The sequence below is a fragment of the Asterias amurensis genome, chromosome 9 (assembly GCF_032118995.1).
Source record: "Asterias amurensis chromosome 9, ASM3211899v1".
NCBI lineage: Eukaryota > Metazoa > Echinodermata > Asteroidea > Forcipulatida > Asteriidae > Asterias > Asterias amurensis.
This window is the reverse complement of record NC_092656.1, coordinates 4,324,057-4,336,927: the sequence shown is the minus strand read 5'-3', so window position 1 is coordinate 4,336,927 and position 12,871 is coordinate 4,324,057. Positions and strand designations below refer to the sequence as shown.

The 12,871-nt window shown below is 39.3% G+C and overlaps 1 protein-coding gene across 1 annotated transcript; it reads right to left on the bottom strand.

Moving 5' to 3' along the window:
• Positions 1-860: 860 nt before the first annotated feature.
• LOC139942269 (uncharacterized) lies at positions 861-11,362 on the bottom strand. Its single transcript, XM_071939065.1, has 10 exons — positions 11,119-11,362; positions 8,126-9,811; positions 7,018-7,124; positions 6,616-6,779; positions 6,121-6,328; positions 5,527-5,599; positions 5,023-5,080; positions 4,124-4,197; positions 3,867-3,942; positions 861-3,476 (listed from the first exon to the last, which is right to left on the bottom strand). Exons 1-10 carry the CDS (start codon positions 11,151-11,153, stop codon positions 3,318-3,320), a joined length of 2,640 nt encoding a protein of 879 aa, XP_071795166.1. The 5' UTR covers positions 11,154-11,362; the 3' UTR covers positions 861-3,317.
• Positions 11,363-12,871: the final 1,509 nt, after the last annotated feature.

The window sequence follows — 12,871 nt, the reverse complement described above, 5'->3', positions numbered from 1 at the left end:
ACGGGTGCTGTCACATACAGATAACGAAACAAGAACCAAATTTAACACTACATTTTTTTTGCAGAAAACAGTGCTACTTGAACACCATATTGGGTGTGTTCGTTTTAGCTTCCCTGGGTCGACCCCGATGTGTGGCGTTTTTTTTCCAAGACGAACGTGTGCAGATAATTACACACGTTCGTCCTGGAAGTAAAAACCGCCACACACGGGGGTCGACCCAGGGAAGCTAAACGAACGCACACATAGTGCACGTTTGTTTCTTAGTGTGGGTTTCTGCTGACACTATCCAATGGTATCAACTCCATTGTTTTGTATAAATAGGTTGATTTTGCGCAAAGTTAGAAGCCCCTCGAAATAGTCATTCAGTTTGACATAATGTATAAACCCGGGTTATTGTTCTTATGCGTCAGGCGACCACATAAGCGTTGTTTATTATTACAAAAGGAAACCATTCAATTCAGTTGAACCATTGAACAGCATTTGAATTCCCAACATTTTTTGTCAAGCTTGCATTCCGTCATTCAAATTCGAAGAGGCATTTTTGGGGGATTATGTACAGCTTTGTTAATCTACAATGAACCCGGCCTCTCCTCGAGACTTTAAAGGCACTGTTAGCTTTTGATAATTACTCAAAATAGTTGGTGGCGTATTACAAGCAATGGAGAGCCGTTTATAGTTTAAAACTAAAAAACGGCTATCTTTGAAGTAACGTAATCGCTTTTGAGAAAGAGGTAATTTCTGAAGCCTTTTTTATAGGCATCTGAAAGTTGTGCAGTTAAATTAAGAAAAAAAAATGAAGAAACACAGTCTGCTTTTTTATAGATTTGTTTATGGTTTTTAATAAAAATGCTCATTTCGCGAACTCGTTTTGTTGTAAGACGAAGAGGAAATAAAACACTTGGTCAGAATCTCTTTCATTGCGCCTGCTACTAAATTGAGTATCGATTTTGCATCTTTAGAAAGGGAGTAATACAGTCTTCAGATTCCATTACTTTTCTTAATATAATTTTGTTTTAAATGCTCACTTCGTGAAATTGTTTTGTCTGAAACAAAGAGGAAAGAAACACCTTTGCAGAAATATTTGTAGCTGCGCCTACTTTGCTAAATTAAGTATTGATTTTCCATTTTTAGAAATAAATACAGCCTTCAGATTCTACTTGTTCAAATAATTTGTTTTAATGCTCATTTCGCGAAATAGCTTTTCTTAAAACGAAGAGAAAAAGTAATAATTTGATTGAAAGCTCTTCAACTGCACCTATCTGCTAAGTTGAGTATAAATTATTGATTTTGCATCGCTAAAAATAATGACCCTGTGTAATTGAGCAGAATGCAACATACATTGGCACGCCCAGGGTGAAATGATAGAACAGGGCGATCTGGACTATAAAAAAGCATATGTTAAGAAATGAACATGGTTGGAAAGATGTTTTAACAGTAGACTTGATAAAAGGAACACGAGGCCTTAGATCGGACGAGTTGGTCTATACAAAGCGTTTGTAAGTAACCGTTTGTTAAAAAATGTATATGGTTGGAAAGATGTTTTAAAAGTTAATGATCCACACATTTGCCTCGAAATTGCGTGGTTTTCCTTTTACTTTGTGAGCTAACACGGTCGGCCATTTATGGGAGTAAAATATTTGACTCCCATAAATGACCGACCGTGTTTAACGACGAGGTAAGAGGAAAACCACGCAATTTCAAATGATACTTGTGTGGATTATTATATTCTACTTTTAAATATCTTTCTAATCATCTGCATTTTATAACAAACGGTTGCAAGCGCTTTTCAAAGACCAACTCGACTGATCCAAAGGCAACGTGTTCCTTTAACATAAACGCAGTTGTGTGTGAAAGATAGTTAAGAAAGTAACCCAGTATCTCTACAACAGTAGCGATTTTTATGATAATTAATTCAAATGGAATCCAACTTTTGTTATAAAATGGCGAGAAAGTGTCTTTTAAACAACAAAAAACTTGATGCCCAGCCTATATGATGGATTCAGAGTGATCTGATGGATTAAAAGTTGTCTGTTTTATTACTGATTATTCTTCTTTACTTGTTTATCTTACTAATCCATTGTTTACACTAATTTGTTACCCACCACTGGGTTCCATTATAAATAAAAAAGAACTGTCCACTGCCTTTAAAGTATAATTAATACGAAGGTCAAGTCCAGCTTTGTTCAGCAAATGCATGATAGTGGCCAAAACAAACAAAGAATAGTTCGTTCATTTCAAAGCGAGTAAATATTTTGCCCTTTTTTAAATACCTACTTTTAAAACCTTGCGGATGGGCCTTAATTGTTTGTTTTTAATTGTTAATTGCGAGAAAAAAAAATCAGAAGAGTACGAATATCAAAACTTGATTATAAGCAAACACAGTAGTTATAAATAAGATTACCCAGCATTCCCAGTAAATAAGTCCCGCTGTTCAATGAACGGACCCATAAATGGCTATGCACCGTTAAACTGTATGTTAAAACCCCATGAAGGCGCCCCAACGGCGATTTCCCTTGCATCACAACAGTTATATTGTTGATTCCAGGTCACTTTCTTGATATCAACGGCCAAAAAGATATTTATTAACAAAATTACAAGTTAAACCATCACAATATCCGGTGGTAGCCGTTTGAATGATTTGATTATGCAGTTGTTTTGACTCTTACACTAAGCAAAATGGGCAGAATACCGAGGGCAATGACTGTACATTTGACATGTTATCGTGGCTTGTAAACGGTGCCATACACCGCGTTGGTGTGCTTATCAACTACTTGTTGTGTTTGAGAGTCAGTTCAGGTAAATGTTTGACATTATGTAAAAAATAAATTTTCTCTATACTAATACAAATTTTGACCGTGAGCACATAATGTCAAATATTTACCTGAACTGACTCTTAAAGACAGTGGACACTATTGGTAATTACTCAAAATATTTATCAGCATAAAACCTCACTTGGTGACGAGTAATGGGGAGAGGTGAGTGGTATAAAACATTGTGAGAAACGGCTTCATCTATAGTTTTCGAGAAAGAAGTAATTTTCATCGAATTTGATTTCGAGATCTCAGATTTAGAATTTGAGGTCTCGAAATCAAACATCTGAAAGCACACAGTATCGTGTGACAAGGTTTTTTTCTTTCATTATTTCGACGACCAATTGAGCTCAAATTTTCATAGGTTTGTTATTTTATGCATATGTTAAGATACACCAAGTGAAAAGACTGGTCTTTGACAATCACCAATAGTGTCCAGGGTCTTTAAGCAGTTCTATGAAATCGGGCCTTGGGCAGGAACTTCTGGAAAGCCATGAACTGATTATATTACGCAGTTGGTCTGACCTCACTCTTACATTTGGGACCAATGCAAAGGATGATTTTGATAAGTTTGGCGATGAACACAGCAGCTTCGGCCATTGTAATCACAGAGAACCCGACGTACAGACCAAACAATCCACCGAGGGCGCCCAGGAGGCCCTCTATCTGCAGGACAAATCAGCGAAAACAGTACATAAAGTGAAAGTGATATCGCCTCACCACTGCTTCCAAACCTACTCCTACCCATCCGTTGCAAATTCATTTTCTCCAGTCGAATTCGGCTAAAAAGAGCAACCTAATAAATTGCATAACGCTGAATGACGCTGAATGACGAGGATTAAACTTCATAGAATCATGAAGGAGACTACTTTCTGCTCCCTTTAATTGAAATGAATTAGCCAGTTTCACCCAGTCTTGTCATGGTCACCTCACATAGTGTGGGGGACTATCTGCTAGCGCAGGGACATAATTTTCCATAATGGGGATCTATGATTTTTTTTGTTACACAGAATCAGACTCATCAGATTTATTTATTTGAAAATCAACTAAACTTACCGAGTATTTTGGGGACTGTATTATCGACTGGTAGTTCAACTCTTCGAAATAAATCCTCAAACGGAGAACATTTTTCCTTGGAAAAAAAGAAAGAAAAAAAGAAAAAAAGTTTATGACGGTATTAACAGGTAAGTTTAAAAAGAAAATATCATCGTTTAAAAACCAATTATACTCAAAAACACAGCAATAAGCAATAGTCTCATAAACTTTCAAAGATGGCACGGCGTAACGATCCGAAATTAGAAGTTGAAACTTACTTGGTCTGTTCAGCATTCTGGAGTAGCCGGGCAGCATTGGCGTTTGTTTGAGACACGCGGGAATAAAGATGTTCCTAAAAAAGAAATAAGGGATTTATAAATAAAAGTGTGCACAGCTTAAATTTTACTTCTGTTTTTTTTTTTTTTTTTGGGGGGGGGGGGGGGAATGAATTATGTGAGATGAATCTGAACCTTTTACCTTCAGGTTACCTGTCCGTGCTGATGGGCCCATTTTCATAGAGCTGCTTAATCAAAAAACATTGCTTGACATCTCTGCTAAGCAGAAATGAGTAGGATAACAGTCACAAATTGTACATGTGCCATGGTAGTCTGGTTGATAACATTTTGTCTGGTAAGCGGAATTGTGCGGTGCTTAGTTGCCACTGGTGCTCAAAAACAGCTCTATGAAATTGAGCCCAAATGTTTGTGTCCTTTTTTTGTCTATATCTTTGTTCGCGGCGGAGTGCCAACATTCAATTAGTCTTGCTGAATCTTGAAGAGCGGAAAGTTCAAAACGAAATAGAGAATATACGCAAAGCTAGCGGGCAATAAGGCGCACTGCTGAGAAGGTCATTGAACCCAGACTAACCAGGACATGGAATCCCTTGGAACAATTTCATAGAGCTGCTTAAGCAAAAAAAGCACGAAAATAGCTCGCTTATTTTACACATGTTACTGGCCCAAATTTCATGCAACATACTTTGCTTGTGATTGGTATTTAGCTGTTGTTTACTTAGCATACCAATTGATTGGAGTCTTGGCCGGTAGTCTGATTTTACTAAGCAAGGGTTGTTTTGCTTGAGCAAAAGTTTGTGCTTAAGCAGCTCTATGAAATTGGACCCTAGGTCATTTCTGAGTAAAATATTTGTTTTGTTCTAGAAAATGATTGTTGTAATTACCTCATATCTTTCGGAAGGCCATCTTGAAGAAGAGATGCCCAATCTGTAGGAAGTCTCACTGCAAAAAAAAGTCATTAGGTTTGTTTTACCAAGTTGGCTTAAGTTTCTCTTATTATAAAGGTTTTGGCTTTTTCATTTCACTTCGTTTCGGTTTTATTAAGAAATACTAATCAACCGATGACTAAAAACAAAATGATATTCAGTTTACAAAGAGTCACATAAAAATAATGTTAGTTTTTGTATCGATAAAATAACTAACAGAACTGACTAGGTTATTAATGCGTGAAAACTGGTTGGTCAGTAATGTTATAGAACTGACCAATGAGGTTATTTATGCGTGAGAATACGAATTTGAGTCACTTCTCCAAACAAACTGGTCTTTAATACAAAAAAATACAAAAAAATCAAAGAAGGAAAGGGGTTTCCCCTACGCTCTGTGTCTGGCTACCACCTGAAATGATAGACTGAATGTTGACAAGAGAGAGCGCTTAACTCCTTACTTACTTGCAAGCTGTGGGGCATTTGCAGTCCAACCTGTTGCTTTCGTAGAGAGCATCCACTGCCTGTCTGCACATTTCTGCAAATAAATAACAAAAAACATGGGCAGTTTGTAGTTAATAACGTAAGCTTTAATAATAAATGAAATATAAATTTGTAAAGAACTACGACACTGTTCTGTGTTATTTTGATGAGTCACTCCAGACCTTTCAAGGCATGATTGCTGCCGATTTCATGAAACGCCAAGTTTAATCCTATCTCAAGTTTACCAGTCCTAACTGAGGATGGGTTCAATGCAACCAACGGCTGAGTCTATGGTTTTGAAACTTAACTCGTCCTGAATCATAAGATTTAGTTAGGAAGAGTTTTGTGAAATCGTTGATATGAAAATTCAAAAACGGCAAACTATGTACAGCAAACATAGCACACATACAATGGTTTGTTTTGCAAACTGGTTTTCACAATGAATAATCATGGTACACGTCACAAGTGGTGTCAAGTTTTAGACGACATTGGTTATAAGTAGGTTTTCATGTTTTTTTTTTTTTTTTTTTTTAAAGCTATGAAGGTATTGGAGTAAGCTGATTTCAGATTACTTACGCTGTGTTGAATTGATATAACTACACTTGGCGGCAGAATCGATTAGTAAGTCCGTGACACAACCACAGCGTCTGAGCAGTGCATTCTGTTGGCAGTACTTTGTGCAAACGCCGACCGAATAATCGTAGTAATCATTGCCGGCAAAATCGGTTTGCGAAGGATCGTTGCTGCAGTTTCCAAAAGGGTGGGGTTGTCGCTCGATATAATCCTGCAAATGAAGATAGATAAATGGTTTATTACTTGAAAAAAAAAACCGAAAAAAAACATCACACTCGGAAGATTGACTTGGGTCTAAATTCATTAAATCAATATTACAAAATTTCTTCACAGCAAAATTTAAACATGGCTGTTCTTAAACATACTGGTATATTCTCTTCTTGATCGGAGACGAAACATTGACAATCCTCTCAAAAAAATTTGAGATTAATCCTGTACTAAGAAACATGGTTGTCTTTAAAGCTGCTGGTTCAATGCTAGTTTGCTTTTGTCCCGTACCTGTCTGACACCGATGGAGGTTGCCGCGCCCGGGGCTACCGTGATCCCTTCATCCTCTGGAATGGGCATCGTCCGCTGATCGTGTACCGTCACTCGAGCCCCCGACTCGGGGGTTAAGATCCCGATGTACTCGGGCTGCTCGATCCAAATTGTAAGGTGGAGGCCTGCGGTAATTGGGATGAAATATCTCAGGTGAACAAAAAACTTGTTTGGGAAAATGTACGTGTTCAAAAAGGCCTAATTTTTAAAGGTTTTATCTTTGGTTCTTGTTTGGTATATTTGTTGGGGATGTGCTTTGTTGTTTTGTTTTTGTTGACGTTGTTGTGTTGTTTAAAAAACATCACTAATTCTATATTAGTATATCGCTAGCAATTCTAAGCAAGATACATAAATATATCTTACCATATTTCGCGCCAGATTTGCTGGTGTATCTGACGGTATCATTGCCCGTGCCGTGGTTGAATGTGAAACAATTACCGTAATCCCTGTTTTGAGTTACTCGGAAATCACTGCAGGGGAAAACAAAAACAGTTTAGAAACTTTAACCAAAACACACCTTTGGTGCATCGATGTATTTTTTTTTTTTAAAAGAGGAAATTCATTCCCAACCTCCATTGTCATTGAAAAAGAAATGATGTGGTCCCATTGGCCAAATTAAAAGTGCTTGTGAAAGTGTTACCCACTCCCAGTATCAGAACAATTCTCTAATGGTGTGTCAGCAAATGAACTCTTGGTAAATACATTAAAATTATTATTTTGAGAAAATATATGTAGCTATGCAGACTGCTACCAAACACGAGGACATATGGTTAATAAAAAAAGGAAATGGCCTGTCGTTTCGACCCTAGCTGATGTTTCTCGAAGGCTTTCTCGATTTAGCCTTCGAGAAAGACTTTGCTATTGTGTCGACACGTCAGGCCATTAATATTTTGTTGCAAATTATGATTTTTTTCCCAGCATTTCTGTCTCTGTTCAAACTGTCTGTCCGTACGTTCTTAGTCCGATTTCTGTTTGTCTGGCCATCACACAAGCCCTGATTCTTGAAGATGCATCCACACTTGTTTGATTTTGTCTGCCTAGTAAAAAAACCTGGATGGTAACTACTTCAATTAAATGAATTTGTTGGTTATGTATTGTTTTGAAATACTTATGTATAATGATGAGTTGAAAAAAGAAAAGAAAACAAAGAAGACCTTTTTCGATTCCATGCAAAATGATGGTAGAGACTTAGAAAGAAACTATAAATAAAAGTTAAACTTGCGGGTACAAACATGTGTAAAATCTCTGTTGTGGGAGTGTTGGCTCTGAGTACAGCCGATGTGGTCTCGACGTTTCGAACAGTATACTCTACTCGTCTTTATGAAAAATCACAACGCCTCTTTTCAGAGTCAACACGCTCACAAATGAGATTTGCACATGGTGTGCCCGCAAGTTTACTGTTGATTAATATGGTGGAGACTAGCGCATTTGTATAATTACTAAGCAATTCTATTTTCGAAACAAGACTCACGTGAAGTTGCATTTCTTCTTGTCAAAGGTGCACTGTAAGATGAAATTGTCAGCCTGGTGTCCAAGCGTCTCTAATTCCTCACGCGTTGGATTAACTACATCAACTAGATCACTGAAGTCATCAGCCGTCGATCTCTCGTAGAATCCTCTCCAGTCGTTCTCATCTGTCACGTCGTCCCAGTTGTAGTAGTCATAGTACTGGAAGTCAAAGTCGCTAAAGCTGCTGCCGAAGAGGTTGAAACTACTGCTGCTGCTGCTGGAAGAGCTCCTGAGAGCACGGCGTTTCCGTTCGTCCAAGTCAGTTGACCGCCTTCTGCGACCATCTGGCACAGAATTGGATTTTCCGTCTGCACTGGAAGCTGACCCACTGGCAGCTGACCCAGTAGAGGAGCGGTCAGTGGCAGAGGCTGCAGTGCTGAGATACGATATGGTAGTTACAGCGTCGGGAGTAGAGGTACCAGCAGATGTGGAAGCAGCCTCATTCGTCACGGTGCTAGTCACTGAAGTGCTAGTCACAGCAGTGCTAGTCACAGAAGCGTCGGTCACAGCACTACCTGGAGTCGGCGTGTCGGTGCTAGATGATGATGTACCTGTATCACCAACAGAACTCACGTCTCCGGTAGTATCCTCACTGCCATCCGCAGTAGTCTCGGCAATACTAGTGGTCGACGAAATAGTTGGATCTACAGCGCTTGACTTGCCACCCCGTTCTGCTTCTTCATCTCCGGCGCTTGATCCAGTGTCAGTACCGCCCCCTGTCCCGGCATTACTACCGATACTGGCCCCTGTCTCAGCACTCTCACCAATACCGGCACCTGTCCCAACACTACTGCCGGTATTGCCCCCGGTTCCATCACTGGATGCATCTCCCGCACCGACACTAACATCGGTTCCATCATTATTTCCCACGCTAGAACCACCTTCGCTACTTCCACCGGTTCCCCCGCTGGAACCAACACCTGTTCCAACTTCGCTACTTCCACCGGTTCCACCGCTAGAACCGACACCCGTTCCACCTTCACTACTTCCACCGGTTCCACCGCTAGAACCGACCCCTGTTCCACCTTCGCTACTTCCACCGGTCCCACCGCTAGAACCGACCCCTGTCCCACCTTCGCTACTTCCACCGGTTCCGCTAGAACCGACCCCTGTTCCACTCCCGCTGCTTCCACCGGTTCCAGCGCTAGAGTCCGACCCGGAACTTGACGTCCAGTCATTATACCAATTCGACGACCAGTCGAAGAACCACGAGTAGTCATAGTCTCCCCCAGATACCCCACCATCAATCGCGATCAACCCCTCGAACCGCGTTCCAACAACCTTTGAGCGTCGTATGCGGTTCATGTTGCACAGGGTCACTGCTGGGAACTTTGAATTCGTATTAGTAACCAGTTCAATGTTGGTAGTAGTGGGCCAGATGACGAAGTACTCGTAGAGAAGGGAGTACGCCTGGACAAACGCCACCCCGATAGCAACGAGCCAAAGTAAAGCCCAGGCGATTCTTGCGAGGGTGTATGTGCCGTTGATGATGAACGGAATACCGTGGGCTGTGGTGGTGTCAGCGAAGGTTTGAACCGCATCTTTTATGGCACCTTTCTTCTTTTCCTTCGCCATCTTGTCATCTTCTTTTGTATCGTGGTGTGGTTTGATGGAATACATGTCTGCAACGACGGTAGCACGGCGAACACTACCGAACCATTCATTGAAAAAGAAAAGAAGAACAAAAATTGATACTATCGGTCACATTTCGATCGTTTAGAAAATTATTAAGGAACTTTTGTTGTAGTATATATAGCCGTTTAATCAACACCTTGAATGATTTAGTTAAAAGAAACTATGCATGGCAAAAGCACCTTACATCTGATCATAAAAAAACACCATAGGGGAGGAATTTTACAACCGACGAAATAACCAGAATGCGGCCATTGTAAAAGTAATAGTAAAACATCATCAAACTGTTATTATAAACTACAATATACTAAAATTTCCTTTAAAGCCATTGGACCCTTTCGGTAAAAAAAATCAAAAAAAAAATCACAGATTTACAAATAATTTACAGGGTTTACAGAAGGTAATGGTGAAAGACTTCTCTTGAAATATTAGCCCATGAAATGCTTTACTTTTTGAAAAAACGGTAAAACAATATAAATTCTCGTTAGCGAGAAGTACGGATTTGTTATAAACACATGTCATGACACGGCGAAACGCGCGAAACAGGAGTGAGTTTTTCCCGACTCCGATGTCCGATTAACTTAATAAATGCATGACTAAGATCACAACTAGTACAATTATTTAAGTAACGTTTGGTTACTACTGCTAATGGCAATCAGAACTAAGTTGGTTGGAAGTAAAACAGTTTTCGATACAGTGTTTTGAGAATCTTTCCTCTTCGAAGCCGGTTATAATATCAGTTACTTGAAGCTGAGAAACGTTACTTACAGAAACGTTTCTCAGATTGTGTACTCCAATTATGAATTATTTACTCTCTGCGGATAGACACAACCTCTCCGAAACTTTGGCGATATCTCCTCAACGCTACCCCATTTTTAAACGTTTTTCCCCCCATTTATACCAAAAGCATAAACACCCATTACAACACGACCGCAGTAAACTATTTTTATAAACACAAACACTAATATATTTATTGAAGGCACTGGACACCTTTGGTAAACGCCAAAGACTCAACTGGTCATCGCTGTTGCAAGAAAATAACAAGTGGAAAAACACACTTGTTGCACAAATGTGGGTGCTTTCAGATGCCTAACAAAAGCGAGAAACTACCGTTGTCAAAAACTACGCTACCTCATAAAGAGCAGTTCCTCACAATGTTTTATACTACCAATAACTCTCCATTGCTCGTTACCAAGAAAGGTTTTTGGGCCAATATTTATTATGAGTAATAACCAAGTGCCCAGTACCTTTAAACAATACCAAAATAAACTCTTTACTCCAAACACAAGATCTAAACTACATGTGAAGTATAAGTGACCTTACCTGCTGCCGTCGAATGTTGTCGTTTCGTAGCTCATTTTTAACACTCTCTAATCTGCCATCTTGAATGCGCGCACCCCAAACTTCCTTCCTCAATACCCAAACTTACTTAACCAGTAATGCGACACAACAACCTTGAAGACTTTCTAACAACGTCACCCTTTCTCCCCCAATGCTGTTAACTCGTTCCTATGTTGACCTTGCAATAGCTTTGCATTTTTTATTTGAGTTTGCAGGTTAGCAAACAGACAGGCTTAACCGGCGCAGAGATTTAAGTCTACTCACAAACCCCTGTTACATGCCATGTCATGTTATATGCTAATCTCTATACACTAAGTGATTATTACCCTCTTTTGCCTATCGTTGTCCAACCCAATACTTTGTCTGGATAAATCTTTTGCCTCACCATTTTAAATCTCACTTTAAAGCCATTCGACCCTTTCGGTAAACAGTGTTGTCCACGGCCCACACTTTGTGTACCACAACTTCTATATCCAATAACAAACCTGTGAAAATTTAGGCTCAATCGGTCATCGGAGTCCGGGAGAAAACAACGGAAAACCCCACCCTTGTTTCCGCGCGTTTCGCCGTGTCATGACATGTGTTAAAAATAAATCCGTAATTCTCGTTAAAGAGAATTTATACTGTTTTGCTGTTTTCTCAAAAAGTAAAGCATTTCATGGACTATCTTTCCAAGAGAAGTCTTTCACCATTGCCTTCTGTAGACCCTGTCAGTTATTTGTAAATCTGTTAACTTTTTTTTTTCTGAACCGAAAGGGTCCAATGGCTTTGATGTGTTTCATTTGTAAGTTCTTGCGGTGTCTTTTGTTTCAAACGCGCAATAATTGTATGTACTATCCTTCATGACGTCTATTCCATACTCATTGTGGAAAATATTAGAAAATATGTACATAGAAAGGTATACACAATAAAAGGCATTTAAGTAAACAACATTAATATTATGTTTTGGGGAAAAAATAAAGAAATAACTAGGAATGAACTAAAGAGGAGCAAAGGCATGAGGCTGTTGGCTAGAGTAAATCGAGGCTTTTAGAAAACAACCTTTAAACAGACAGACAAACAAACAGCGAACCACGAGACGATGACAAGACAGACAATAAGGCTGGATGGTGGATAAAATAATAGTCTGGTGCCATGCACAATGAATGTTGTTTATTTTCATGATAAAAAATAATGCTTTCAGATGCTTGAATTTGGCACCTCCAAATCTAATTCTGAGGTCTCGAAATCAAATTCGTGGAAAATTACTTCTCTCTCGAAAACTACGTTAATTACTTCAGAGGGAGCCGTTTCTCGCAATGTTTTATACTATTAACAGCTCTCCATTACTCGTTATCAAGCAAGTTATGCTAAACATTACTTTGTCAATGAGTAATAACCGTAGTAGCCAGTGCCTTTAATTTTTTATAGAATGGCCAGTTAGGCAATGTACAACGTTCAACACGTCATGAGTCAGGGAACCGCTCTGTACACAAACCCGAACAGTTGATATTTAGATCCGTCGACAGAGAAATCAAAATATTTGCCGAAGGTGTTGGTCTTGACAGCATATCGAGTTAGTAATAAAGGTATGCTTTGGTAATGACATCGTCATATGTTGTTTCACGTGATGATTGGTGTTATCATGGTATACCATTATGATTTCAACCAGTGTAAACCAATACAGCCAGAGCAAGACTCAAATCAAAACAAAACATCTGCCGCCAATTTGCACATCCAGTCATTATTCACAAAC

Bases quoted from the DNA above. Each gene is read 5' to 3' on its own strand.
- LOC139942269 (XM_071939065.1), bottom strand. From the start codon at position 11,153: ATGAGCTACGAAACGACAACATTCGACGGCAGCAG. The intron at 3,943-4,123 runs GTAAGTTTCAAC...TTTTTTTCCAAG, and splicing joins CAGAATGCTGAACAGACCAA to GAAAAATGTTCTCCGTTTGA. The intron at 3,477-3,866 runs GTAAGTTTAGTT...TTTGTCCTGCAG, and splicing joins TACAGTCCCCAAAATACTCG to ATAGAGGGCCTCCTGGGCGC.